The following is a 25,466-nucleotide window of genomic DNA, read 5'->3' on the forward strand; positions in this document are numbered from 1 at the left end:
ACCACGCCTCCTTGGCAGGCTTGCGACTGGACTGCCCAGTACCTGCGAGTGTTGCTGCTGGTCTAGCACTTCTCTGAAGAGCCTGGTGGGAAGACTCATCACACACTGCAGTATTAGAGAAACAGCACAAGGCATCTCCAGAAACAACCCTGGCAGGAACCGGACCAGCTTTTTACCCAGCAAGAAGTATAGTGAGTCCCCCTCCTCTCAAGAGCCAAGCAATCTTTCTGCTCTTCTAAGCTGTGGATGCTGGCCTTGCTCTTTACCGTCTGCCAGCCTCTGCCAGAGAGGGCAAACACCCTGTGCACAAGCTGGCAGTTGGCTCCAGGATTGGCTCCCAATGCCCAGCCCCGAGGCCACCACTGCTTATTCCTTAGCTCCTACTGTAGATATAAAAACAAGAGGGCACTGGCCAGAAGTCTGTGGCATCCTTGGGCTTCCTTCTCTCAAACTTGAGGTCCCCAAACCTTACTCCCCAGGAGGGTTCCACTAAACAGGTGTCAACTACTACAGTAGGACTCCAGCAGTGCCTGAGGCCCAAGTCACCCACTGCGCTGAGGTCGACAGAACCAACTGACCTCTTAAGACCCCACATCAACATGACCCAACCCTCAGGCCATGTCCCACTTCCACCTACGTCCCAACTGCACATGGAGAAAAGGAACAGAACCCAAAGAACAGGGAGGCCAAAACATTTAAGTTATTAAATCAAATATACAGAGTGATTCATTTAATATGTACATATTTACAGAAATGCACTTTCACAAGGAGGGTGGCCGGGGCCGGCAGGTGGGCAGCGGCCTGGTGCCCACGGCAAACGCTGACAGCTGGGAGGGGGTCTGTGTGAAGGCACTTGTCACAAGCTTCAATACTGCCGCCGTCCCGGGAGGGAAACCGAGCAGTTGGGAAGGGCACTTCTGAAAGCACAGTTGGAGATCTCTGGAGAGTTCTGGGCAGGAGGAAGCAAGGACAGCAGGCTGGAGGGGCTAGCCAAGGCATGGGCCAGGTTTACGTGCCAGCCTTAGGCCACACCAGTGACCTCCAACCCCACTGACAACCACAGGCGCCACCAACAGCTATGGTAACCGGCATCACACGGGCCACCACGGGTCCCACTGACAGTACGCCAGCCCAGCAGTCAGTGCCACTGACAGCCACAGGTCCCACTGACATCCACAGGCCGGGCCAATTGCCATGGGTACCATGGACAGCCACAGGTCCCACTGAGAGCTACAGCTAAGACAACAGCCACAGTCCCACTGACAGCCTCGGGCCATGCTGTCAGCCACAGGTCCCACTGAGAGCCACGGGCCACACAGAAAGCCACAGATCTCACTGAGAGCCAAAGCCCAGCCCACAGGTCTCGTGGGCTTTTGGGCCTCAAGTGAGAGAGAAACCCAAATGAGGAATAAAAAAGAAGGTTCTGTAAACAGCAACAGCCTGTGGTAACAAACATTATACGATTTGGTGAGAACACACACACACACACACAAACACACACGCCCTGCTCTCCTGCCACAGTGCGTGCGGACGCGGAAACTTTACAAAAATAGCAATGATCCGAGAATACTCCGTTGTTTTCCGCCTGACAGCCGTTGAATAATTTATACAAGGTTAAAGAAACGTAAAAAATAAACATTTGTTTTTTGGTTTTGGTTTTGTTTTTTACACAAAATAAAGAAACTATGCACACGGCCTTGGCCTCCTATGGTCCGGCAGGCAGCGTGGTGCCGGCAAGGGTTCTGGGTGCCAGCCTGGAGGCTGGCTACTCCCTGCCAGCACGGCGCACATCCTTGGTGCTTCTGACGGCGCGGTTGTCCACTTTGGGCCCTGGAGCCCAGCAGGCTGGCCTTCCAAGGGAGCAGCTGGGGTCTTTGGTGAATTTGTGTGAGATGAACTTCTCTGCCTCTGGGGAGTCCCCATCTCCACGGCTCAGCTCCTCGTCCTCCTCGTCCTCCCCGCCAGCCCCATGGCCAGCTGGCCCGGGCAGTGCCTCGCCTGCCCTGCGGGGCGGTGGTGTGAAGTTTTTGCACTGGTAGAGTACGTCCTTGTGACCCCCAGTTCCCAGACCGCTGCCGCCTGGCCGCTCAATGGGGTTGCGGATGGGATTGAGCGGGGCCCACTGGTTGTTGGCGCTCTCATCCCGTGGTAGCCGGCTCCTCTCACGTTCTTTCCTGCGCTTTCGTGTCCACCATACGCAGATAACCACACAGGCGAGCCACAGCACACTGAACACGCTGCACAGCACGGGTACCAACAGACCTGGGTAGAAGAAGAGGTAAACATCCCGTGTCCACATGGGCCAAGCAGGGACTCTTCTGGTTTCCAGAATGAAGCTGGGTGGCAGCAGACACCTCTTCACTGCAGATTCCCACTGGTCTCGAGTCTGGGAGCCCCTACTACCCCAGCTTACCTGTGGAAGAGCCACCCATAACAACTGTTTCCACCTTGACCTCGGTGACAGCCAGCAGCAGTGAGCTATTTCCTCTCTGAGTGATAGCAGCCACGATGGCGTGGGCTGTGCTCTGGATCAGGCTGCTGTCAGGCAGGTCCCTTGCAGGGCTGAAAGACTGTGGCAGAGGATGACACTGGGGGATGGCCCAAAGGTACCCTTCCTACATCCCAGGAGCCTGTTATAGCCACTGCCCAAACTCTGATCGGGTCCTAGCCAGATGTACAGAGGGCTGCCACGGGTAGAGCTGAATCAGTGCTGCGCTACACACGGCAAGGACCTGACAGGGCTTGGAGACCAAGAGACGGGAAGCTCAGTGAGGTTGGATCTTGATGTAGAGGATGCACCCGCCAGATAGATAAGGGCCTGGCCCTGCCCCTGTCAAACCCCTGCATCCTGTATGGGGACCGCTGGCCTTTCTCAGGCCACTCAGCTCCCAGATCTGAAGAGCTACACAAACAATACCAAACAATACCAACCCCAGAACTCTCTCTCTTCTTGCGTGCTGGGACCCGACCTGCACCCAAGCCATTTCCTCACGATAAAACCCAAACTCACATCCTTGTTGCCTTCCCATCGAGCAGCTGACCCTACGGACTGTCAGTGACCACCTCGACAGCCTGATGTTCTTCTCTTCTAGCTCTGGCCCCTACCCACCTGCCGCATGCAGTCCACGTGGATACAGCTTCCCCACCCAGCCACACTCAGCTGTGGAAGTCCTCAGAGGGACGCTAGATCTGGCTCCCATCTCAGTTCCCACCGCCCCGGGTCTCCATTCATTCCACCATGTAAGTGCCTCCCCGTCATCTTCAACTCTGCCACTGCCCCGCAGGATGCCAGAGTGTCACTGCTGCTGAGGGTCTAGAGGCCTGCTCAGTTCAGGTCACCGCCCACACTCACCACAGCCACCTCCACAGCACTAGCCCCCGAGGATGCTCGATCACAGAGCAGCAGGAGGAGGCGGTCGTGTGCCGCTGCCCTCGTGGCAGGCAAGGCTCGGATTCCAGAACAGATAGCGCCCACAGTGGTGCCCTGGGCAGATAAGCAACAGGTTAGCGGGGTCTAGGGCCAAGGTCTGAGGCCATGTCTCTGCTGACAAGGAGCCTACCCTGCTCCTGACCCAGTCTGTCTGAGGCAATGGGAGGAGCTTGGAAGGGCCGCCGTGAGTTCGAGCCCCAGTTCTGGGGAACGGGTAGGCTAGTTCGGAACATCCAGAGGGTGAGGATGGGACACATCAGAAACGGGAACTCTCCTTTGCATGTCAATCCAAAGTAGGGTGGCCCACGGCACCCGTGCAGTCTAGACCCCAGGAACCCTGGGCACTTTAACAGCCCAGCCTGGACCCACTCTCTCTTGCCCAACAACGCCTAGGCTCAGTGCTTTCTCGTGTGATCCATCTATCTGCACAGCCACGGGGCTTCTGGACCTACGTGAGCTGAGCCTCTAGAGAGAGAGAGCAAGCGGACTATCACTCTAGGGGTAAGCCTGGGAATCCTGGGTCCCCCAGGAGCACTCACCTGAGGCACTTGATCACGGTTGAAGCGCAGTGTGAGTCGAGCACAGTTGTTGTCCAAATGACTGCTCCGTGGCTGACAGGGGGTGCTGGGTGGCAGAGGCTCCTCTGCTGTACACTCCCCCCAGTTCTCACAGGGTGGCTGCAGGCACTGACCCACGGCCTTCTCCCGACATTGCTGCCCTGGGGGGCACTGGGCACTCAGATCGCTGGGCTGACCAGAGAGCAGGCAAGGCTTCCATCCGCACCATACCTGGGAGAGACACGCCCAGGAGACACATGGGAGCGGGAGCACAGTCAGGCAGCACACAGTGCACAGTCAGGCAGCACAGAGAGAAGACGTCAAGGAGTCAGTAAGTTTCAAGTCAATGTCTCTACCACCCAGGGGCCCTAGGGAGGCAGGCAAAACTCCAGTCCAGAGAGGACTTTCTGCCAAAACAGAAAGAACTAGGCAGAGAGCCTGGGAGTGGACAGAGAAGAGAGGCGGGCCCAAGGCCCCTCCCAGCTCATCCCCTTAGGATGGCCCTCAGAAGTGGGCAGCCTTATCAACCTACACCTCTACCCCTGCATCAGCCTCTTGATAGCTGAGTGAGCCTAAAGGCTCAAGATTACTCAGGGTCACAGTGCAAGAGGGGCGGAAGAGGGGCTGGCCCCACCTTGCTGCAATCCCGGTGGCCATCCAGGCAGCGGCAGCTGTTGCAGTCTTCCATCCAGGAACTCCCGTGCGGGAAGGACATGCCCCGGGACCAGCAGGGCCTCGTGAATATGACCACTGTGGTGAGAAGGAGGAGGCTCAACAGAGTGTCCAAGCGCTGGAGGGTGGATCTGGCCCCTGCCCTGACCACGGGCACAGACAGCCTACCTTCCTGGCACCTGGGGCCAGAACGACCTGGTGGGCAGCTGCAGCGGTACCCGTTGATCTCATCCACACACGTGGCTCCGTAGGCACAGGGCGAGGACTGGCACTCATCGATGTCTGCAAGGAGAGCGGCTGTGTTCTTAGGGGTGTGCACCCCACCCAGGGACCAGCGTGTGGGCGAGGCAGGGGGCTGGAAGGCTGTACCTCAGGCCACCTGTCGCACAGCTACCTAGGCTGTCTCTGTCTCTGCCCATCTGAAGCCTTCTAACCCTCAGGCCCTCGCCCTCTTCTACTGCCTCTGTGCTGCATGTACGCAGGGACCTCTGTGCTCCGCTCTCTCTGAGGTGGCCATGTACACAGAGGCATCCTCACAGCCTGAGGGGGCAGGAGCATTCCACCCTGTAGCCCCTCTCCCTCTTCTCAAGATGCAACTGGCTCTTCAGGAAGGAACTAGGCTCTCATAGGATGCAGACATACTCATGGGAGGCAAGAGAAGGCTGCGGCCATGTCCCTGTCAGGATGTGGATGTTTATGCTTCCCGGCTTTCGACACTGAGATTGTCAGGAGAGGGCCCCAGATGAAGCCCCCAACCCTAGGCCCTTCCATCCACCTAGGCTGCTTACTGATACGGCAGTCAGGACCCGCAAAGCCAGGCGCACACTCGCAGCGGAACCAGTTGACGCCATCAACACAGATGCCTCCGTTATAGCTGCAAGGGAGAGGGTGGCCATAAGGGGTCCCCTAGGATGGGCCCTGCCCCCCACCAGCCTCCTGGGCCGCCACTCACCAGGGTAGAGGGTTGCAGTCATTGGTGTCTGGATTTAAGGGGAAAGATAGGGTGGTTATTTCAGCACACTCTTGCCCAGGACACTTCTGCAGCACATCTCTGTGTCTGAGGCTCGTGGGTAGACACTATCCTGTCCATACCAGCCTGGCACAGCCAGTGGAGAAGTACGAGGAAGGCTCAAGACCCCAAGGGAAGCCACCAGGAGTGGGAGCTATAGTTGGAATGGACCTATGTCTTAGCAGGAGCCCAAGCCTGCAGAGTGTTAGATCAGGGTAGGTAGAAGGACCCTGCAGATATGGCACAGGGACTGAATTACAAAGTGGCAGAGCAGGTCTCAGAGTGTGGATGTGTGAGGTAGGCAGGTGGAAGAGTGGTTCTTCCTGGAAGTTGGAAGGAGGGATGGGGGTGGGGCTGGGTGAAGTTAAGCAGAACCCACAGGCCTCCCCCACCTGAAGCCCCTCCAGCTCACTATGTGTGCAGGTGCGGCCCTCCCAGCCATCCCGGCAGATGCAGGAGAAAGAGTCTCCGCTGCCCACGCAGGTGCCTCCATTCACACAGGGATTGGGCACACAGCTGCTGTTCTTGGCTGCAGGGAGGGAGAGGGGAGGATTGTGATGCCTGGGGCAGACCACAACATGGCTGGGGTCGGCAGCCCAGGGCTAGGGGAGGCAGCCAGCCTGGGTAGGGTGCTCACCGATGGTGCAGGTGCTGCCCTTCCAGCCCGGAGGGCACGCGCAGCGGAAGGTGTCACCGCTGTCATAGCATGTGCCACCGTTGCTGCAGGTGTAGGCATCACACTGGAACTCGCCTGCAAGCACATGGCCGCTCAGTGGGTGGGCCATATTGACCCCAGCAGGGTCCTGGCAGGCAGCCCCTCCGCTTGCTCGCTCACTCGTTTGCAGGGACCCCAGGCACTTACGTGAGTGGCAGGTCTTGCCCTTCCAGCCATCGTCACAGGCACAGTAGAAGTCATTGACCAGGTCATAGCAGCGGCCGCGGCTGTGGCAGGGGTCGGGGAGGCAGTCGTTGGGATCTGGGGGGAGGACGCCGGTCAGCGGGGGTCACCGGCGCTGGGGAGGGCTTCACGGAGAAGAGCAAGAGCTGGGCCCAAGCACATGGGAGCCTGGGATTCCACCCCATGACTTCAGGCCCAAGCACACAGTGCTGAGTAGGACATAGGGGTGGAGCCAGGCCTTAGCCAGTGGGGGCAGTCCGGGTAAGGCAAGGGTGCAGACTCACTGATGTCACAGAGTTCGCCTTCCCAGCCACTGGGGCAGAAGCAGCGGAAGGAATCCACTTCGTCAATGCACGTGCCCCCGTTGCGGCAGGGCTGGCCCATGCAGTCGTCAATGTCTGCGGGAGAGGTTAGGTGAGCTGTCCTTGTGGCTGGCCAGCTGGCCCCACCCCACCAACTCTGCTCACCACTCACTTTCATGGCAGTAGGTGCCTGTGAAACCGCTGTCACAGATGCAGGAGAAGTTTCCCCCAGGCAGGCTGACGCAGTGCCCGTGAGGGCCACATATACCAGAGGGCGCGACACCGCGTGCCCTGGACCCTGCCTCAAACCCGCAGCCATCGATCACTGTGGCAAAGAAATGGACAGGGGTCAGACCCATCTCCACCAGGGTACCCACCCAGCCTGAAGGGTCGCATCACGTACCTCTACATGCCCCGCCAGGGCATGTGTCCCTGGGCACCGAGCAGTTCTTGCCACCAAAGTCTTCTGGGCAGGCACAGTAGTAGTCACCCTCAAGGTTGTAGCAGCGAGCACCATTGAGGCAGGGGCTTGGTTCACAGAGATCCATGTCCACCTGCAGGTAAGGAGTGGGGGATGCATTTGTGAGTATCCAGCTCTAGATAGAAGCACTGTTTCCTATAGACAACCAGGCCTCTCTGCCTTAGACCCAGCGGTGCCAAGCTGAGCTTGAAGCTCCCACCCACCCGAGAATGTCTGAGCACCGTCAGCTGGACGGAAACACCTGTGGGCCACCAGCCCCCTCCTGCCGCCCTCGCCTCCACAGCAGCCAAGCTTCCTCTGCCTCCCACAGACAGCATCCGGTCTTGGCTCCTCCCGCCGGCAGGAAGGCCAGCTTCTGACCCCCATGTTGCCAGGCTGCCCTCAGAGCCAAGAGAGGTCCTTCCTACAGCCAGCACCACCATGCTCTGGGGACCCGAAGTCAGGCCTCTGCCACGGGCCACTAAGAAGCCCACAAGGCCAGAACAAAACTATGTGCAGCTCAGGACAAGGGAGATCACCCAACAGGGGTCAGGGTAGCAGCCGTGTGGAAAATCACCCGTTTCTTCCCAGGCCCACCCTTGACCCATGATGTCCGCACATCAAATACACAATTCTGCCTTTGGAGGTCCTTCTTGCAGGCTTCTACTCTACACAGTCCCATACAGGGAGTGAAGCATATAAGATTGTTGAGACAAGGGACAAACTGGCTTTGGTGACCCTCCCAGACAGGGCTCCCACCAAAGCCCCTCTAGGTTATTACCTCACAGTGTGGCCCAGAGAGGCCCCGTGGGCAGTGGCAGCGGAAGCCATCCACCAGGTCCTCGCAGATGCCACCCCGGCGGCAGGGGCTGCTGGCACACTTGTCGTACTCTAGTTCGCAATGGCGACCTCCAAAGCCCCGCGGGCACACACACTGGTACCCATTGACCAGGTCCTAGGCGTGTGGACAGGTGGGTGGGTGAGCGAACCTCATACAACCCTGCCTGCCTCCTCCAGCCACATTCCACCCTCCCAGACTTGGCAGCCCCCTTACCTTGCAGGTGCCCCCATGCTGACACTGCCCATGGCAATCGTTGATGTCTGGAGGCAGAAGGGCACGCGGGTGGGGTCAGGGGGGCCCTCTGTGCTCCCCAGCCCCGCCCACCGGCGCCGCCCACCCATACTGACTGATTTGGCAGTTGATGCCCTTCCAGCCCGGGAGGCAATCACAGTAATAGCCGCCAATCAGGTTTTTGCAAGAAAAAGCATTAAGGCACGGCTTCCCTTCACACTCATTGGCGTCTGTGAATGAGACAAGGGAGCTGTGGGGCACGGGCCCCACTCACCCACTGGGCCCTGCACCTGACGCCCGCAGCCCCAGCAGTGCCAGCAGCAGCAGCAGCAGCAGCCACATGCACAGCACACAACCCATGCACAGACAGCCCCCCAGGGAGCCCTTACCCAGCTGGCAAGTAGCCCCCACCCACTGCTCTGGGCAGATGCACTCGAAGCCGTCCACCTGATCCACGCAGGTACCACCCGCTGCACATGGGTTAGAGGCACACTCATCAATGTCTGCCGGGGGAGGAGGAAGAGAGAGAGAATGAAAAAGAGGGAGGTAGGTAAGGGTGCGGCCAGCAAATGAGAGGACACAGTCAACGGGTACAGACTATGGCCAGTGAACGTGGGATCATGTCTAGTTAGACCCATGGACAGAGGACATGGGGTGTGGTCAGTGAGTAGGGACACAGTACACGAGGTCTTAGTACACGGAGTCTCAGTACACGGGGGTCTCAGTCTGCAGCAGGGAGTCACAGTCCCATGTAAAGCAGCAGGAACCAATTGTTTGGCTGCAGTGTCTGCTGTGCAGCGGATTCAACCACTCTGTCCACACCCTGAAGTGCTACCCACTCCTACCTTGTGAAGCCCCCAGACACTCACCGAGTGCACAGGTGGGTCCGCTCCATCCCGACGGACAGTGGCATTCAAAGCCAGACGGCACTTCGTGGCAAGAGCCCCCATTGGCACACGGGTTGGAGGCACAGGCGTGCTCAGCTGCAGAACCAGAACGTGAGTGGAGCGATGCCCACTGAACTCGAGCACGCCTCCCCGAGCCCACCAGACCCAGAGTTCACAGGGGTACAGCCCACTGTACAAGGCAGTGAAGAAAGGCCTCTGCCAGGCTCCCTGAGAGACAGCATTCCAACCTACCCCGCTCGCAGTTCTTGCCCAAGTAGCCATCTGGGCAGGCGCAGAGGTATTGGTCAGGCTCAGCATTGATGCAGGTACCCCCGTTGACACAGGGGTGGTGGCTGCCACAGTAGTTCAGGTCTGGGCACAAGGGTAGGGCTCTCAGGGATGGGCCCAGTGTCAGAGCTTAAGGCCTGGCCCTGCCCACTGCCCACCATCTCTCTACCTTTGTCACAGAGCAGGCCACCCCAGTTGGTCTCACAGTCACAGTGCCAGGGTTCCACACAGCTGCCATGCACGCAGCCAGGGTAGGGGACACACTCGTCACAGAACTTGCCCTGCCAGCCGTAGCTGCACCTGGGGGACCGAGCGAAGAGGCCATCAGCCGGGCAGATGAGGAAGGGGCATGGGAGGCAGGCACAGAAGTGCAGGCCACCCCTACTGGGTGGTGGTCCTGGAGAACAGCTCTGAACCAAGCAGGGGTTACGGCCTGCCGGCCAGTCTCGCTATCACAGACATTCCCGGCCACTGGCCGAGATGGTCGGCCCAGCTGTCCCGTCACTCCCCCTGAGCTATTCTAGGACTCAGCTCTGAGCCAGGCGCCTGGAAGGAAGGCCCAGCTGGGGGAGGCCCAGGGGTACAGTGCCAGGTGCTGCTCACCAGGTGCTGCTGGGACACAGCAGCAACTGGGATCTGAGAGGGATGAAGAGGCATCAGGAGAGATTCTAGCTACCCTGGTCCAAGGGCTCTGTGACCTTGGGTGCCGCCCATATCCTCACTGCTACTCAAGGGCAGAGGTTTCTCTGACTCCTAGGACAGTCCAATCCAGTGGCTGCCCAGCCAGCCCTATGGGAGCGCCACACTGAGTGGGGCTGAACCCAACACGTAGACCCGAAGACCTCGTCAGAGGCTGTAATCTTACGACCTGGCTCTGACCACACTGGGGACTAGTGTAGCCTCTGGGGAGTCCCTCAGGATGTAAGTAGGTGGCCGACACAGAACCAGCAGGTGTGAGAGTACAGGGCTCCAGTAGGGCTGCCCTCTGGGCCCTGGACAAGACTCTGGGGGCCCCTTCCTTAAAGGCTAAGGTCCTGTGGGGCAGGAATGACGTGCAGGCCACGTCACTTCCACGCTGACACCCGCCACAGGAGTTATTTTTATAGAAGGAAAAACCACAGCCCTTCCTGAGCTGCCCTGGAGCCACGCACACAGGCACTTATCAGCCCGGCTCACCCAGGCTCACATAGGGAAACTGAGGCTGGCTCCGGAACGTCCAAGGCAGGTCCACAGTAGGCCTCCCCTGTCTCTACTTGGGAGTCTTCTCTCCAGGTGATACGGGGAGTCGAGGGGCAGAGAGGGCTGCGACTAGCCTTGGGTCATCCACCAGGGAACACCAAGGCTAGCTTTGAGCCCAGACCCCGTGAGTCCCAAGGGCAGGTTCTCCACCCTGGGCGGGCCATCCCACACCAGACCCCACCTTGTGGCTTTCCTGCCAGCCGTTCCAGGGCCTGGGGAGGGTGGCAGGAAAGCACGGCCATCTCCGCAGTAGCATCCGGTTGGGGAGGGGTGTCCTCTGCTGAAACCTGAGCTCTGGACAGCAGGAGGCCACTTGGCCTCACCCTCTGGCCCAGGGAGAGGGTGGCACTCACCTCCCACCCCCTACCCTTGCTTTCCTCCCCAGGGCTCCTGCCTGTGTGCTACCCACAGCCTTTCTGCACAGAAGGAAGTTGCTTCATTTTTCATCTCCCTCCAGCACTGACCACTTTGGAACGCTGCTGGTATAGCCATCAAGATAACGTAATATACCTTGGGCTACAGAGTGAGTGTGGGGTTAGGCTCCTGCGTTTACCACCAGTGGGGCACATCTGCCCAGAACCCAAGCCCAACTCCAGCACAATGCTCAGAGCCGGGCTGTGAAAGACTGCACTGGGGCAGAGGGCTGTGCGGATGGACGATTTCTGCTGCCTGTCCCACCTCCATCTCCCTCCTTGGATGTGGCTCCTGGAGTAAGAAGCCAGCCCATCCTGAGACAGGTGCTCCTTGCACTGCCTTGAGTCCTGCCAAGACTGTCTGAAACCACATTGTGTGCAAGTGGCACCTGGGATGTCTCCACTGCAAACCCATCTCTTTCTGCCCAAGGACCAGCCTAGCTGCTGAACACATCACTAATGCCACTATACAACCCCCCCCCCAGCCCATCTCAACTCCCCAACTCCCTGGCCAGCCCCTCCAGACCAAACAGTACACATCCCCATTATCCTCATCTGAAAACACACAAGGTATACCCACTGCTCAGAGGGCACTCAGGGACAGTGAGAACCAGGATGGCAGGAGAGCCTTGGCAGGCCTAATGCTGTGGCTCCCCTGAGTCTAAGATGCTCATCTCCAACCCTTTTCCTACACCCTCCAACCCCCTGGGCCCCCACGCTCCCAACTCACACATCCCAGGGTGCCAACCTTTGCCTCTCTCTATCCTCTACCCCTAACTTGACCTTATCACCTCCATCACCTTTATTAGCCCCAATGGCTTCTACTCTGCTCTGGGCTGCAGGACCCCGCTCTGTCCTCCTTACCTGTCTGTCTACAAGCCTCCGAGTGCTGCAGGCCAAGCCATTCCCAGCCCCTCCTCTCCACCTGACCACTGGACTGTAAATATACCTGATTGCCACACTCTGTGCTGCCTTAAGGCCAGGCCTGTCCAATGCGCCCTGCTTGGCACACACTAGCCCGCCTCTCTGACAATCATCCCTATCTCAGCCACCACAGATCCACTGTTTAGTGGCTCAAGCTAGCAGGTTTGCAGCTCCTGCTTGACCACACCCCCCCTCCTAAATCAAACTCATCATCAAATTCCTATTCCTCGGAACGTCTACAGGTCCATCCCACCCCTCCACCCCACTGGCCCATCGCTCTCTTATACACCTTCTTCCTCACTGCCACGCTGTGTGGTTCTCCTCAGCCTCTCTTGATAGGGCTCCTCTTCCCCCTAAGCCTCTCTCTGAAGAATCATGTCAGTTTCCCCCACTAGCATGCCACGGTGACTTCCTACTGTGTTCGCCTGGGCACCAGACTCCTCACATTTATGTAGTGTTCATATGTATGCATACCACACACATGATCACCACACACATACACACACACACACACACATGTGCACATGAACGCACACACGTATGCACAAATGCACACATGCGCACGCGTGTGCGCGCGCACACACACGTACATGCACACACACTTGCACATGCATGCACGCACACACACACCCCTTAGCCTTTGCTTCTTGGTGATGTGACTACCTGGCCACTTTCCCTTGTCCCCTTCTAGCTGTCCCATGGAGAAAATGTCACTGGACATGCCACATGCTCAGGACAGCAGTGCCCCCTTCGTGGCCACAAGCTTTGTAAGGGCAAGGTTCCAGTCCAACTCTATAGCATCCGATTCCCTGCATGGTGGGCACCTGGCATGAAGCACCTTCTGCATGGCCTACTAAAGCCCGCAGGGTGCCCCAGCTGCTGCAGGCTCAACAGCAGCTCGGGTGAGGAAGGGAAGGGCAGGCATGGTGCTCACCTGCACTCCCCAGGCACAGTGCATCCCCCGTGGAGCAAATTACATCCTTGTTTACACACGGCTGGAACAGAGGGGCAGAGAGAGGCACAGCTGCAGCCAGCCATGCTAGCCCTGCCCGGTGCCCATTCCCAGCCCCACACTGGGAGACAGACCCCAGCCATGCTAGCCCTGCCCGGTGCCCATTCCCAGCCCCACACTGGGAGACAGACCACAGCCATGCTAGCCCTGCCCAGTGCCCATTCCCAGCCCCACACTGGGAGACAGACCCCAGCCATGCTAGCCCTGCCCGGTGCCCATGCCCAGCCCCACACTGGGAGACAGACCACAGCCATGCTAGCCCTGCCCGATGCCCATGCCCAGCCCCACACTGGGAGACAGACCACAGCCATGCTAGCCCTGCCCGATGCCCATGCCCAGCCCCACACTGGGAGACAGACCCCAGCCATGCTAGCCCTGCCCGATGCCCATGCCCAGCCCCACACTGGGCGACAGACCACAGCCATGCTAGCCCTGCCTGATGCCCATGCCCAGCCCCACACTGGGAGACAGACCACAGCCATGCTAGCCCTGCCCGGTGCCCATGCCCAGCCCCACACTGGGAGACAGACCACAGACCCCAGCCATGCTAGCCCTGCCCGGTGCCCATGCCCAGCCCCACACTGGGAGACAGACCCCAGCCATGCTAGCCCTGCCCGGTGCCCGTGCCCAGCCCCACACTGGGAGACAGACCCCAGCCATGTTAGCCCTGCCCGGTGCCCATGCCCAGCCCCACACTGGGAGACAGACCCCTCACCTTCTTTGCATTCCTTGCCCATCCAGCCATCCATGCAGGCCTTGTTGCCGTACTGGTCGCAGGTATAGTGGCCAAAGAAGTCGTTGCGGGGCCGGCAGAACTTGTTGCAGGTGGCACTGTAGTAGTTCTCGTCACAGCGCACTCGGATCTGCAGCTCCAGGTGTGCCACGTGGCCGCTGAAGTGCAGGCTCTTCCAGCGGTCCTCGGGGTTGATCATGCCAGCGTGCGACACCCGCTCAATCAGCAGCTCCTCTTTGGGAGCAGCCGAGTTAGCTGGCGGCAGCGGCTACCCATCTGTCCCCCAGGGGTGCCACGCGGGCCCTACCAGGCAGCTTCAGGGGCAATGGGGCAGCCAGGCAGAGGAAGGCTGCCAGCCCTGCAGGAGCCAGGGCGGAGCGGACACAGTCCAAGGCCCTACGAGAAGGCTGGGCAGAAGCTCTAAGCAGGATGCTTTAACCCTGTAAGCTAGCACCACTGCTCCTCTCCCACAAAGGGTCAGGAAGGCTCTATGCTCTAAGGGTCAGGAAGGCTCTATGCTCTAAGGGTCAGGAAGGCTCTATGCTCTAAGGGTCAGGAAGGCTCTATGCTCTAAGGGTCAGGAAGGCTCTATGCTCTAAGCTTCCTTCCACATTCACAGGCACCTCACCACCCATGGGCCACCATTCTCTCCTCCTCCTCCTTCTGCCTCTGGCTCTCAGAAGCACCCTACTGATCCAACTGAAAACAAAATTCTGGGACCCCAGGATGGACTGTCCCATAGTGGGGGGGGCCCCCAGTGCACTGAAGCAGGCTACCTGAGTGGGCTGCATAACACCCGCCATTGCTGTTTGGGGTTTTCTATGGCAGCTAGGCATACAGTCCTGCTGCTCCACTTTTTCTTCCTGTTGCATTAGTACAGGCCCAGCTGGGCACTCAGTGCCCTGGGCTTTGCGTTTTGGTAAGGCCCCCGATTGCCTTCCTTGGACCTTGGCTGACCCCCTACTCTGAGCTTCCTGCTCTCCCCATTCACCTATCCTTGGCGACATCGCCAGGACTCTGGGTTCATCCCGATCATGGCACATTGCTCTGGAAGATCTCGAGGGTTACGTCTAATCATAACCTCGGGTCTGATCCATCAGCCACCCCGCGCCTCTACCTTTTGAGAATAGCCAGAACTCCTTAGCCCCTCAAGCTGCCTGTCTCAGCCTCTTTTGTCTTGATGCAAGCAGCACCGTCTTTGTTGGTCTTTGTTTCGGCCTTGCAAACTGTGTCCACAGGGCAGCCAGGGCAATGCATCCCCAGGAAGAAGCCGGCATCCTCCCGGGCCTAGGAGCTTGCTCGGCCTGAACCAAGCCTCACTGACTGCTTCGTCTCCCAGTCACAAGACCTCCACCCAGATCCTCAGATACTAGCTTGGATCCTTCACTCTCTGCTCAAGAGGCTTCTCCGTTTGCCCACAGAAAAAGCTCTGCCTCTCCGCTAGAAGGTTGAGATGACCCCCCCCCCCGCCACCCACACAGACTGCACACAGAATGGCCGGCTTTGAAGTGGTGACCCTCGAGCTTCATGTTCTAAGATAGTGAGAACGCCACAAAGCCAGAGAGAGCCACTTGAGGGTATCTCATTCCATGGTGTCACCAACATGGGCCTCAGAAGAATGCACTGAGGACACCGGGAGTGAAGGAATAGTATGAGCAGCTCTGGGAAGCCACAGGCATGCGTGGAAAGGCCCTTTCACCAGATTAAGACCTTCTAGTCATACGAGCCATTGCCCCCAGCAGACAGAGAGGGCCATGGGCCTGGCCACAAGCACTCTGGCCCAGGGGAACCAGAAATTCTTGCTGGCAGCCTCCCTCCACCCACCCACTTCCCCCAGTACAGGGCATACTCACCATCTGGAGTGGTGTCATTGTCCCAGTCCCAGGCCTCCACGATGAGGGTGAAAGAACGCTGCAGACATGGGAGGGGAGCTGGTGAGGTGCCTGGGGCTCCCTCCCACCTGCTGCTATTCGGGATGGAGGCAGGGTGCATGGCCCTGGCCTGTGTGTCTCTGGGATGCTCGGGCCTAGCAGAGAACTCTGCTCCACGGCTCTGTGGTACCCTCCCTTCCCCATCCGTGTCCCCAACACTGGCCCATCTCTTCTACAGACCTCCATATATCCCAACTCGGAAATGGAGGACAATTATCCCTGGCTGCACCTCTCAGGAAGTTTTGGCTCCTTGCTCTTGGGGTCCCCCAAGGCCCAGTTCAGCTCCACCCTGTGCAAGCTCCTGAAGTCAGCAAAGGGTGAAGGGAGGGGTTCAGGCATCTGTGGGCAGAGCGCTTCCGTTGGGAATACATCCCTGCACCTCACTGAGGGCTGAGCTGAAGTTGAAGATTATGTGGCGCTATATACTTGAAGCCCACTTGACAGGGCTGCATCCTGGCTACTCAGCAGTCATTCTACCAGTCACTCGGCGGTGCTTACCCAACAGAAAAAAAAAAAAAAAACCATCAGAGAGCACACAGTCAGCCTCCTAACTATCACCCCAGGACAAGGCTTAGGGAGGTCTCTTGCTGTACAGATGGGGGACACTGAGGCCCAAGAGCTGCTGTGCTAGGCACAGCCTCAGTCTGTAATCATGGCCAGCCCTCACCATCTGTCCCTCCTGCCCCAGGCCATGGCGATGAGTGCTACTGTGAGCTGTTACCTTGGCAACATAAGACCTGCCCCTGTAAGAGGGCAGCCTGAGCTCACTGTGACCTCAGGCACCCCTTCCTCTGCAGCTCGACTATGCTGAGGAAACCTCATGTTTTCCTGGATGGCTGAGAGCACCGGCCATTCCTCAGCCCTCAGAGCCCTTCCCCCAGACTCACTGGAGCCCCATCTAACCTGGGCTTTCTAGAACTTATCCCACTGCCATACCCAGCCTCACTGGGCCTCATGTTAGGAGAGCCTGTCCTTTCCCTATCTGTTGGCAGCTCAGCACGAACACTCTCATTCCCTATTCTGGTACCTCCTCTGAGCACCTGTCGTCACACATAGGGCCCATGCCATGTGAGCCAGGCCAAGAGCAGAGGGCCACTGGTCCCCTGGCTCCATGAAGCCACTACCAGGTTTCCTTTTTTCTTTTCTTCTTTTTTTTTTTAACATATTTATTTTATGTATATAAGTACACTCTCTTCAAACATACCAGAAGGGGGACTCAGATCCCATTACAGATGGCTGTGAGCTACCATGTAGGTGCTGGGAATTGAACTCAGGACCTCTGGAAGAGCAGTCAGTGCTCTTAACCGCTGAGCCATCTCTCCAGCCCACCAGGTTTTTTTTATTGCCATCTAAATCCCCCTTAGATCCTCTTCCTCGTTCGCTCCCCTGCTCCCCGTTCCCACCCTGACTGCTCCTCTCCCTGGTCTCTCAGCAAGCATAGGGCCTCTCAACCCTATGCAGAGAAGCCTAAGAAATCCCTACTGTGCTACCCTCATGTGCCTGGGTGCAGAGCCTATCTGGGGGCCCTCTCCATACCACCCTAACCACCTGCAAAGCACTCCTCAGAGCCTCCATTTGTCCAAGGCTAGCTCCCCGGTGATAGGCAGGGTCCCCAGTCCCTTCCCAGCCCCTTCAGTTCTTTACCTGCCCACTCATTAGAGTGCAGAACAGAGTTCAGACTGCCTACAGCCCCTGTATCAACAGGTGGAGCCAGAGAAAGTGAGGGACAGGCCCAGGTCACATAGACCCAGGAGAAACAGGCTATAGCCCAAGGGAGGAGGAGGAGGAAGAAGTGGAGGAAGAGGAGGAGGAAGAAGAGGGGAAGAGGGAAAAGAGGAGGAGGAGGAGGAAAAAGAAGCAGGGGAGGAGGAAGAGGAGGAGGAGGAGTCAGAAAGAAGACCAAACAGGGCTAAGAGATCGAGGAATGCAGAACAGAGAGGACCATAGCACAGGGCACCAGAGACCCCACACCGTGGAATCATCAAAACAAGTGACCAGTAAGATCTGAGGCTATCAGGTTTTATACTCGATCAGCTGCTACATAGGAGCAAGGAGCTGATGGGCTGTGAGAGGACAAGGCCAGGCTGTGCCTGAGATCTCTGCCACCATCGCTACAGGCCAAGCCCACCAGCTAGGTTCAGAGGCAGTAGCCACAGGGCAGGCGGTAAGATTCCCTGCACACACCTGCGCTTCGGATGATCCAGGAACACTCCCAGGAAACCCACCCCAGCCGCACAGGTAGGGTTACCACCACCTCAGCCTGAGCCCTGGGCTCCAGTTACCTGCTCCCGCAGGGACGTGGCCCGCCTGCTCGCCCGAGAGGGCCTGTCGCCCGCCAGCTGGGCTCCCTACACCTGGATGGCAGGAAGTCATCCAGGGAGAACCTGAGCCAGCAGGCAGGCGGCACCTGTGGCTTCTCCCCACCTGCCACAGTGGCCCCCCAGCTCCTCCCTCCCCCCAGCTTCCAGTACCATAACCCTCACTACAAATGGCTCTGTACATCCCTTCCTGGGAAGCCAAATCCTACTGGTTGACAGAGAGACAAAGGCGACTGGGCTGGAAGCCTGTAGGATCTTGGGGCTTTTAGAGTGGGTGGGGGCTGGGGAAGCTGGAGGACCATGGGCGAGACAGGGAGCTACCACCTGCCCAAGTTCCCCAGAAGCCTGGTCCCTCCTCCTAGGGCAGTCCTCCTGGGCCACCTGCCTGTCAGACTCTGGAGTTCTATATCCTACAGCCTCGGCTCAAAGCCTGGCCCCAGACACACCCCCGGCCAAGTCCATCACCGTCTGGTCAAACTCCAAGTCTAACTGTACCCCCCCCCCATCTAGCCCTTAGACAGAGCTAAAAGAACAGCAGAGGACCACGGGAAAGGCAGACCAAGGGACAGTTGTGCCCCCTGGCCCTGTAGCCAGGGTTACTCACAGCCTAGCCTCAGGTACAATGCTTGTTCTACTCTCTAGCTGCCTTTCTTGGCCCCTGACAGAGCTCAGCACTTGCTGCCAATGTCCAGAGCCCTAAGCACAGACATATTTCCTGAAACCAGAGCTTTGGAGAGGCCTAGGCCTCTGTCGCCATTGTCACCCAAGGGATAACCCTCTTAAGACTCCAGGTCTCTGGGTCACAGGAAGAGACAGTAGGTTAGCCCATGCTAGGGTTGGACACGTGCACCCCACATCAGAGACCAGCCGAGACCTAGCCTAGGTGTGCCGCTCACCGACTGCTGGGAAACCCAGGCTCCCACCGTGAAGAGGGGAGCAGCAACCTGTGTGGCCCCTAGCATGCCTCATCGCTACTGCAGCTAGCCCAGGATCAGAATGGGTATGCGACAGCTAGCTCAGGATGGGTAGATGGATGGATGGATCGGGGCCTTTGCCTGGCTCCCCAGCATCTCTCAGTGGACCAGCCCATTTCCCATTCCATCCAGACACCGTGACAGTACCTTTCCTACCAACCCACAGGTACAGCACCCACCCCTTGCCCATCTCACTACAGCTCAGTTTTCCATTCACTCCTGTGGGCCCAGGGACAAGGGCCAGATCCACTTCCACGTCTGAATCCTCCACTGGCCCAAGTTAGCACTTTCTGCCTCAGCCGACCCCCCACCCTCCGCCCGTGTTGCTGGCTACAGAGAGCCCTACCATAACGCATACTATGTGGCCTGGATCAAGACACCCAACCTATGAGGGAGACAGTCAGGTACAGAATGAAATAGCACCTGCCCCTAGCTCCAGCCAAGGTCTTATGGGGATGCTGTGGGAGGCATGTGCCTCAGCGTGGGTTATGATGAAGAGACCGGTGCTCATCCCAGTCCCAAAAGGCCCGGAGGGCAGCGGGGTCCTTTGGTGTACATACAGGACACACATTCTAGAATAGTCCACTTGGGTCAGATAGGGTCAGGCCCTCTCTGCCGGTGCTCCCAGATCTGTTCCAGCACCCTCTGATGTGACTCCTTACAACAACCTTCAGTCCTCTGTCCTACTGGGACAGTCCTCCCTGACCACCTTGCCTTCCCTCCCTCCCTCCCTCCCTCAAGTACACACAGGGCCGTGTGCTAGACAGCCAGCAGGGGGAGAGGAAGAACTTAAGCAGGACAAAGCTACATTGGGGACTTCAGTAGGGGACATGCTGGGCACCCTACAGCCTCAGCTAGCCTCAGGAATCCTAGTGGAAAAGGCCTTGCATCCATCTCAGGAGAGGGGAAGCAGGTTACAGGACTGCGAGCTCAGCTCTTCCAGCCTTAGAAACCAGGTCTGCCTCAGACCTGCCTCTCTATCACTCACGACCCCAGAAGCACAACCAAGGAAAGAGACCGGGACAGGGCTGCACCCTGGGCTCAAAAGGCAAGCTGGTCAGACAGAGGGAGAGAGACAGACCTGTAGTAGAGACCTCTTCTCTTTTGGCATCCTTTCCCAAGCACAGCCCCACTAGACAGGCCAGCAACCACCTTGTTTCTCATTTAGCCAACAGGGACCTCCTGAATATGCCAACCACCAGACCCCAAAGAAAAGCCTCCGCTCTCCTCAGAACTCTCCATCAACCACCTGCTCAGGCCACGGATCTCAAGCATGCGTGGTGAACGAGGCCTCCCCGCTGCTGGGTACAGACAGGCACCAGAGCCGCTCCAGGGAAAACGTCCATCTCCCGAGGACATCTGCAACATGCACAGCCTGGCGGGGTTTGCTGCGGCTTTCTGCATCGAAGAATCCACTCAAAGAGGCTCTGAGATGGATTCGAAGCCACAGCTACCTCGGTGCAGGCACAGGAGGAGTTGCGAGAAGACCATGCCTGCCCTTGTCCACCTTCCAACACTGTCCCATCTTTCCACAGGGCCCTCCACCAACCCAAGGAACCCAAGTCCCAGCTGGTTCTTGCTGTCCCCAGGAACCAAATGCTCCAGTGGGCGCCTGGATTCCCAATGTACCCTGGCTCAAGGGACAGAGATGAACTTGTGGCGGATCAAGCAGCATGGCCGCAGGGCTGTTGCCAAAGAGCGGAAATACCAAGGTACTGGCATCACAGCACCAGCTCCATGCCTGGCAGCCAGGACACGCAGCAAGATGGGAGACGGGGGAACCAGACCTGCCCCCCAAACACAAGGTACCCTTCAACCTCCAAACTTCCATCCATGCTAGAAACTTCCCTACCCCTGAAGCATCTCGGGAAAGCATCTGGGAACAGAAAGCTAAGGTGTCCCCAAGACCAAGTACCAAGAGTCGAAGGAAGGCAAGGGAAGGGGCCTGTCCCATCCCGTTCCACACCAACCGGCTGGCCAGCGGGGCAAAGAGCCACAAGGGACACGCGTTGGCCCGCCACATTCCTCCAGGCCCTCCCTGCCCCCCACACCCACCGCTGCCAACTCGAGCAGAAAACACATCCTCAGGTAGCGATTTGGAGCCACGCTGGCTTGGGCCCAAGTGCAGATGACAGGCTGTCGGCCCTGCTCAGACCTGCCTGCTGTGCTGCTGTGGGGGCGAGGGGGGCAGGGCCAATAGTAACTGCCTAGGGCCTCTCCCATGCCTGCCCCTGCCTTTCTCCATCTCAGGGATAAACTTCCTATCACAAGACCCCAGGGTCAAGGCTACCTGGCTAGGCAAGGGTATCCTACGTAGGGGGCAGGAGCCTAGGGAAAGGTAAAGATGGAGGCACAAGCTGGGTGGCCTTGGAAGAAATACTTGTCCAGGGCTCAGAGCAAGAGCAGAGCAAGGCAAACCCTGCCCACCCATGCCTGACTCCCCAACCAAAAGTCTCTTGTAGGACCAAGGCACCAGGCAGACCCATTCCCATGGCTCTTGGTAGCTGGACCAACCACAAGCCCTTGGGCCATTGCCTGATACCCCCTCTACTCCCTAGTCTCAGGCCTCCAGATCCACCTTTACCAGCTGTTTTTAATCTCACTCTCAAGACTATGTCCATATTCACATCTGTGCCTAACTAACTTCACACCTGCAGACAATCAGGTGAGGGTACAAGCCAGGTTCAGAAAGTGAATAAAAGCAAGCACCATAAGGCTTCCTGATCCCAGGCCTTTATACTACAGGCATGCTACCTGTCTCCCCCAAAGCTGGATCCCCATCACCCTTCTTCCCAGCATGCCCAGGCTCGGGTTCTTGCCTGACCTGACCACCCCTAAGCAGACAGGGTGCTTCCCAATTCCAGAAACTAAGAAGCACAATAAAACATCCACAAACAGCAGTGCCACAGAAGGTTACAACTTGGAGCCTAGTTAGTGTCTCTTCCCTTTCGGAGGGGGCGGGAGGGGGGGGGTCTTCCCATCTCTAACAGCTTCTGCCAACACACACAATCAGGCCATCCCCGCGCAGGTCCCAGGCGCCTGTCCGTGCCCCCGGGCATCCAGGAAACTGCAGGGCAGGAGCAGGCTGGCCGCGGGCCCGGACGGCTCCGCCACGGCCTGCCCCGGACCAGCCCCAGCACGCGCAGCGCACATGCCTGCACAGCCTACCGGGCCGCAGGCGCCTCGCACCTCCCCACGCACTGACACGCGCAGGGCGACGTAGGCACACTCCAAGGGCCGCCGTGCACGCGGACCTTGGCCGCCCAGCCCCGCCGCGACCCCAAGCCTGTCGGCCCTTGGGAACCCCGCGCGCCCACGTGGCCAGGCGCGAACCTGGTCGCAAGAGCACGCGCCCCAGGCCCGCCCGCGGCGCGGCGCCCCCTGCCGGCCCCGCCCCGTCTGGGCGCGCGCGGCCCGCACCCGCGCGGCCGCAGGTGCTGAAGGGACCGCGGCGGGCGCCGAGGCGCGCAGGGAAGCTGAGTGCGGGGGAGGGGCGCACGTACCGGCCAGGCGAACTGAAAGGGAATGACGACGAGGCCCGGGTCCTGGTGGCCGCCGGTCCGAGACCGCGCGCGCGCTCGGTCCCCCGCAGCGCCCGCCGGCGGCAGGTAGAAGGAGTTGCCACCCAGCACGGGCGTGGCGCCGTAGCCGTAGCTGCAGGGCCCCGTGGGCGTCACCTTGGCCTGGTACTCCTTAAGGCACACGCGCACGTACGTGTCGCACTCGTCGCGGCCGCAGCCCCCCGCGCGCGTCGTCCGGCCGTCGCCGTCACAGCAGGCGCCGCTCAGCAGCTCCCCGTTCACGTTCCGCAGCGCGCTCAGCTGCAGCTCGAAATAGCCCATGGGCCGCGTCGCCTAAAAATAAGGCAGCGCAGGGTACAGGGAGGCGCGGGCCGGGGTCGCCGAGCCTCCGCCCCGCCCCCACCCTTGCGCCGTTCCTAGGGCTCCGGACCGCGGCCGTTTGTGCGCCGCCTGGCCCGGAGGAGCGGCCCGGCCCGGTGCGCCCCGTCCGCGCCCGTCGCCACCGCGCGCCCCGCTCACCTGCACGCACAGAACCAGCAGCAGCAGCAGCCGCCGAGGCAGGCGTCCCCAGCCGCGTGCCCGCATCGCCGCCTCGACCCCGCCCGCGGCCCCGCCGCCGCCGCCGCCGCCCGCGCCCGCTATAGCCGCCGCGCCGGCCTCCAACGCCCGCCCGCCCTCCGAGCCCGGCGGCGCACAGGCGGCGGCGGCCGCACAGGCGGCGCGGGCGGGGTCGAGCAGTGCGCGCGGGCTGCGCGGCGGGCGTGCAGGGGAGGCGGCGGCTCCGGCTTACTGCAGCCGCTCTCCGGCGGCCGGCCCGGCTCCCACCCGGCGGCGGCGGCGGCGACGGCGGCGGCGGGTCCTGGCCTCGGCTCTGCGCGCCCGCGCTCCCGGCACCGCAGCCAACAAGTTCGGGACGAGACTGACAGCTCGCTCGCCCATTCGTCACCCGCGCACCTGCATATGCATGAGGGGGCGGGGCCTCGCGGTGGGGTGGGGCCGTGGGGGGTGCTGGGGGCACCCCGAGCTTTAAAGGAGGCGAGGGTGCGGTCTATGCGCGGGGCGGCAGGGCGCGGGGCCACCGGGCTGTGGCTTCTCCTGCGCCCAGGCTCGCTGAGGTAGAGCCTTTTCTGCTCCAGAATTCTCGCCCGGGTTAACAGCCTGGGAGTGAGTGGGGCGCCCCCTGAGGTCACTGCCTTGGTCCCCTCCCATCAGAGCTCAGCCACTCTCGCGCTGCTCTTGGTCCCAAGGGAGATGCTGCCTGCTGCACACATCAGGATTTTGCCCCCACGCAGAGCGGGTTGGGCACTGGGACCGGAGTGAGCCCAACTCCTGGTGCGCCCCCTTCCCCCGAGGAATTTCCCCCCAGCTCCGCAGCCTCCTGTTACTTTCACGCCGGCTACAGGGGGCGCTACTCCCCTCCGGCGCTCAGCCCTCCCTTCCTCCAAGCGCACAGGTTGAGTAGCCAGTCAACAAATGCTCCTTCCTGCAGGCTGTTCCCAATTCCAAGCTGAGGTGGTGGCCATCGCTAGATTCTCTTTATCTTCAAGGAACGTGCCGGCCTGAGGTTCAAATTTAGGGGAAAAGAAACGGGCATAAAGGATAGTGGACCATGTCAACAGAGCTATCGGAAGAGGACTTTCCAACAGTCTGGGAGTCTAAGTCACAGAGCCTGGGTGTCCCAACCCTCCATTACCATTTCTTGACCCTGTTCCTAGGTGATCATTTCCTCTTCCACACGTCAACACCAAGGGTTCTTTGTCTACAAGCTGCCTCTCTCCCACTAAGCAGGGCCCTTTGCGATTCCAGTGGTTAGCCTCCGTGATTGGTGATGTGTTACTCTGCCCTTACAAAAGGCTCCTCTCTCTAGTCTCCCTTTCTGGCCCAAGTCACTGCCAGCCAGGATTTCCTCAGAGAGGGAGAAGTTCTGATACCGGTGAATCAGAGGCACAGTAGAAGGAACTTGGGTCAGGGCAGTACCAGGTAGTAGTCTACACAGAGAGCCAGGCCTTGATCCAGTTTGCCTGCCGTACACTGTGTAATGGCCGTCCAGGATCTCCTGCAGAAGCAGTAGGCCTGAAGGGGTGAACCAGTATACCACCATACTCGAAGCATACCTGGCTCTGACTCAGAGTGCTCCCACTCCAAGGAGTGGAGCACTCGCCCAGGGAGCCCACACGCAGGTAGGGTAGGTGATAGGGCAGACACAAGCCAGGCCTGGCTACACACAGAGCCTCCCCTCCTCCACACCAAATAAGGGAATCGGTGCATATTAGGAGTCTTTCTGTTGCTTGTTAAGAGACATCCCCTTAGCAAATTCAGCTTCCCCGTCCCTCTTGCTTGGAGATGGGAGACCACAAAGGACAGAGAATCTGAGCTTCCAGCTTACCCAAGTTCACCACCACCTCTGAGGCACTCAGCCAAGCTGTGAACTAGACAGCCACAGCCCTGGCCTACCTGGCAGGGACCTCTGTCTAAGGATGGATGATGGCTTAGACATACACTGTAGACCAGCAAACCATAAGCGTCCAAACCAGGGGGGAGGGGGGCATGAGACCCCGACGGTAGGGCCAGCAAGGTGAGGAGAAGGAACAACATGCCAAAGTTCTGGGGCTGAGAGAACCTGACAAGAGCTTGTGAGGACAAGATAGCCCAACCAAAAGCAGGTGGCAATCCTGCAGTCAGTCTTCCTACTGAAATCAATGAGATGTCACAAAGACCAGGGCTGGGAAGTGCCACACCATGACTTAGGAGGTCAGGGTGATGCCGTGGTGCTGTTGGGAGGCACGGGCATAGTCTTGACAATGACTAGCGGTGCAGGGGCTGAGG

At 59.3% G+C, this 25,466-nt stretch overlaps 1 protein-coding gene across 2 annotated transcripts; it reads right to left on the bottom strand.

Moving 5' to 3' along the window:
• Nucleotides 1-694: 694 nt before the first annotated feature.
• Nucleotides 695-23,535, bottom strand: Jag2 (jagged canonical Notch ligand 2). Of its 2 annotated transcripts, XM_021179076.2 has the most exons (26): nt 23,160-23,535; nt 22,623-22,973; nt 15,750-15,807; nt 13,879-14,130; nt 13,086-13,146; nt 9,745-9,875; nt 9,540-9,659; nt 9,270-9,383; nt 8,790-8,903; nt 8,517-8,630; nt 8,383-8,429; nt 8,110-8,283; nt 7,272-7,422; nt 7,041-7,193; nt 6,851-6,964; nt 6,531-6,644; nt 6,306-6,419; nt 6,081-6,197; nt 5,612-5,639; nt 5,448-5,533; nt 4,828-4,941; nt 4,622-4,737; nt 3,970-4,218; nt 3,353-3,484; nt 2,414-2,570; nt 695-2,262 (listed from the first exon to the last, which is right to left on the bottom strand). In XM_021179076.2, exons 1-26 carry the CDS (start codon nt 23,223-23,225, stop codon nt 1,766-1,768), a joined length of 3,744 nt encoding a protein of 1,247 aa, XP_021034735.1. In that variant the 5' UTR covers nt 23,226-23,535; the 3' UTR covers nt 695-1,765. The 2 variants fall into 2 exon arrangements, with proteins under 2 accessions (XP_021034735.1, XP_029340782.1); XM_029484922.2 differs by lacking the exon at nt 8,517-8,630.
• Nucleotides 23,536-25,466: the final 1,931 nt, after the last annotated feature.

The sequence above is a fragment of the Mus caroli genome, unplaced genomic scaffold (assembly GCF_978045245.1).
Source record: "Mus caroli unplaced genomic scaffold, Mus_caroli_1 scaffold_14, whole genome shotgun sequence".
In the NCBI taxonomy this organism is placed as follows: domain Eukaryota; kingdom Metazoa; phylum Chordata; class Mammalia; order Rodentia; family Muridae; genus Mus; species Mus caroli.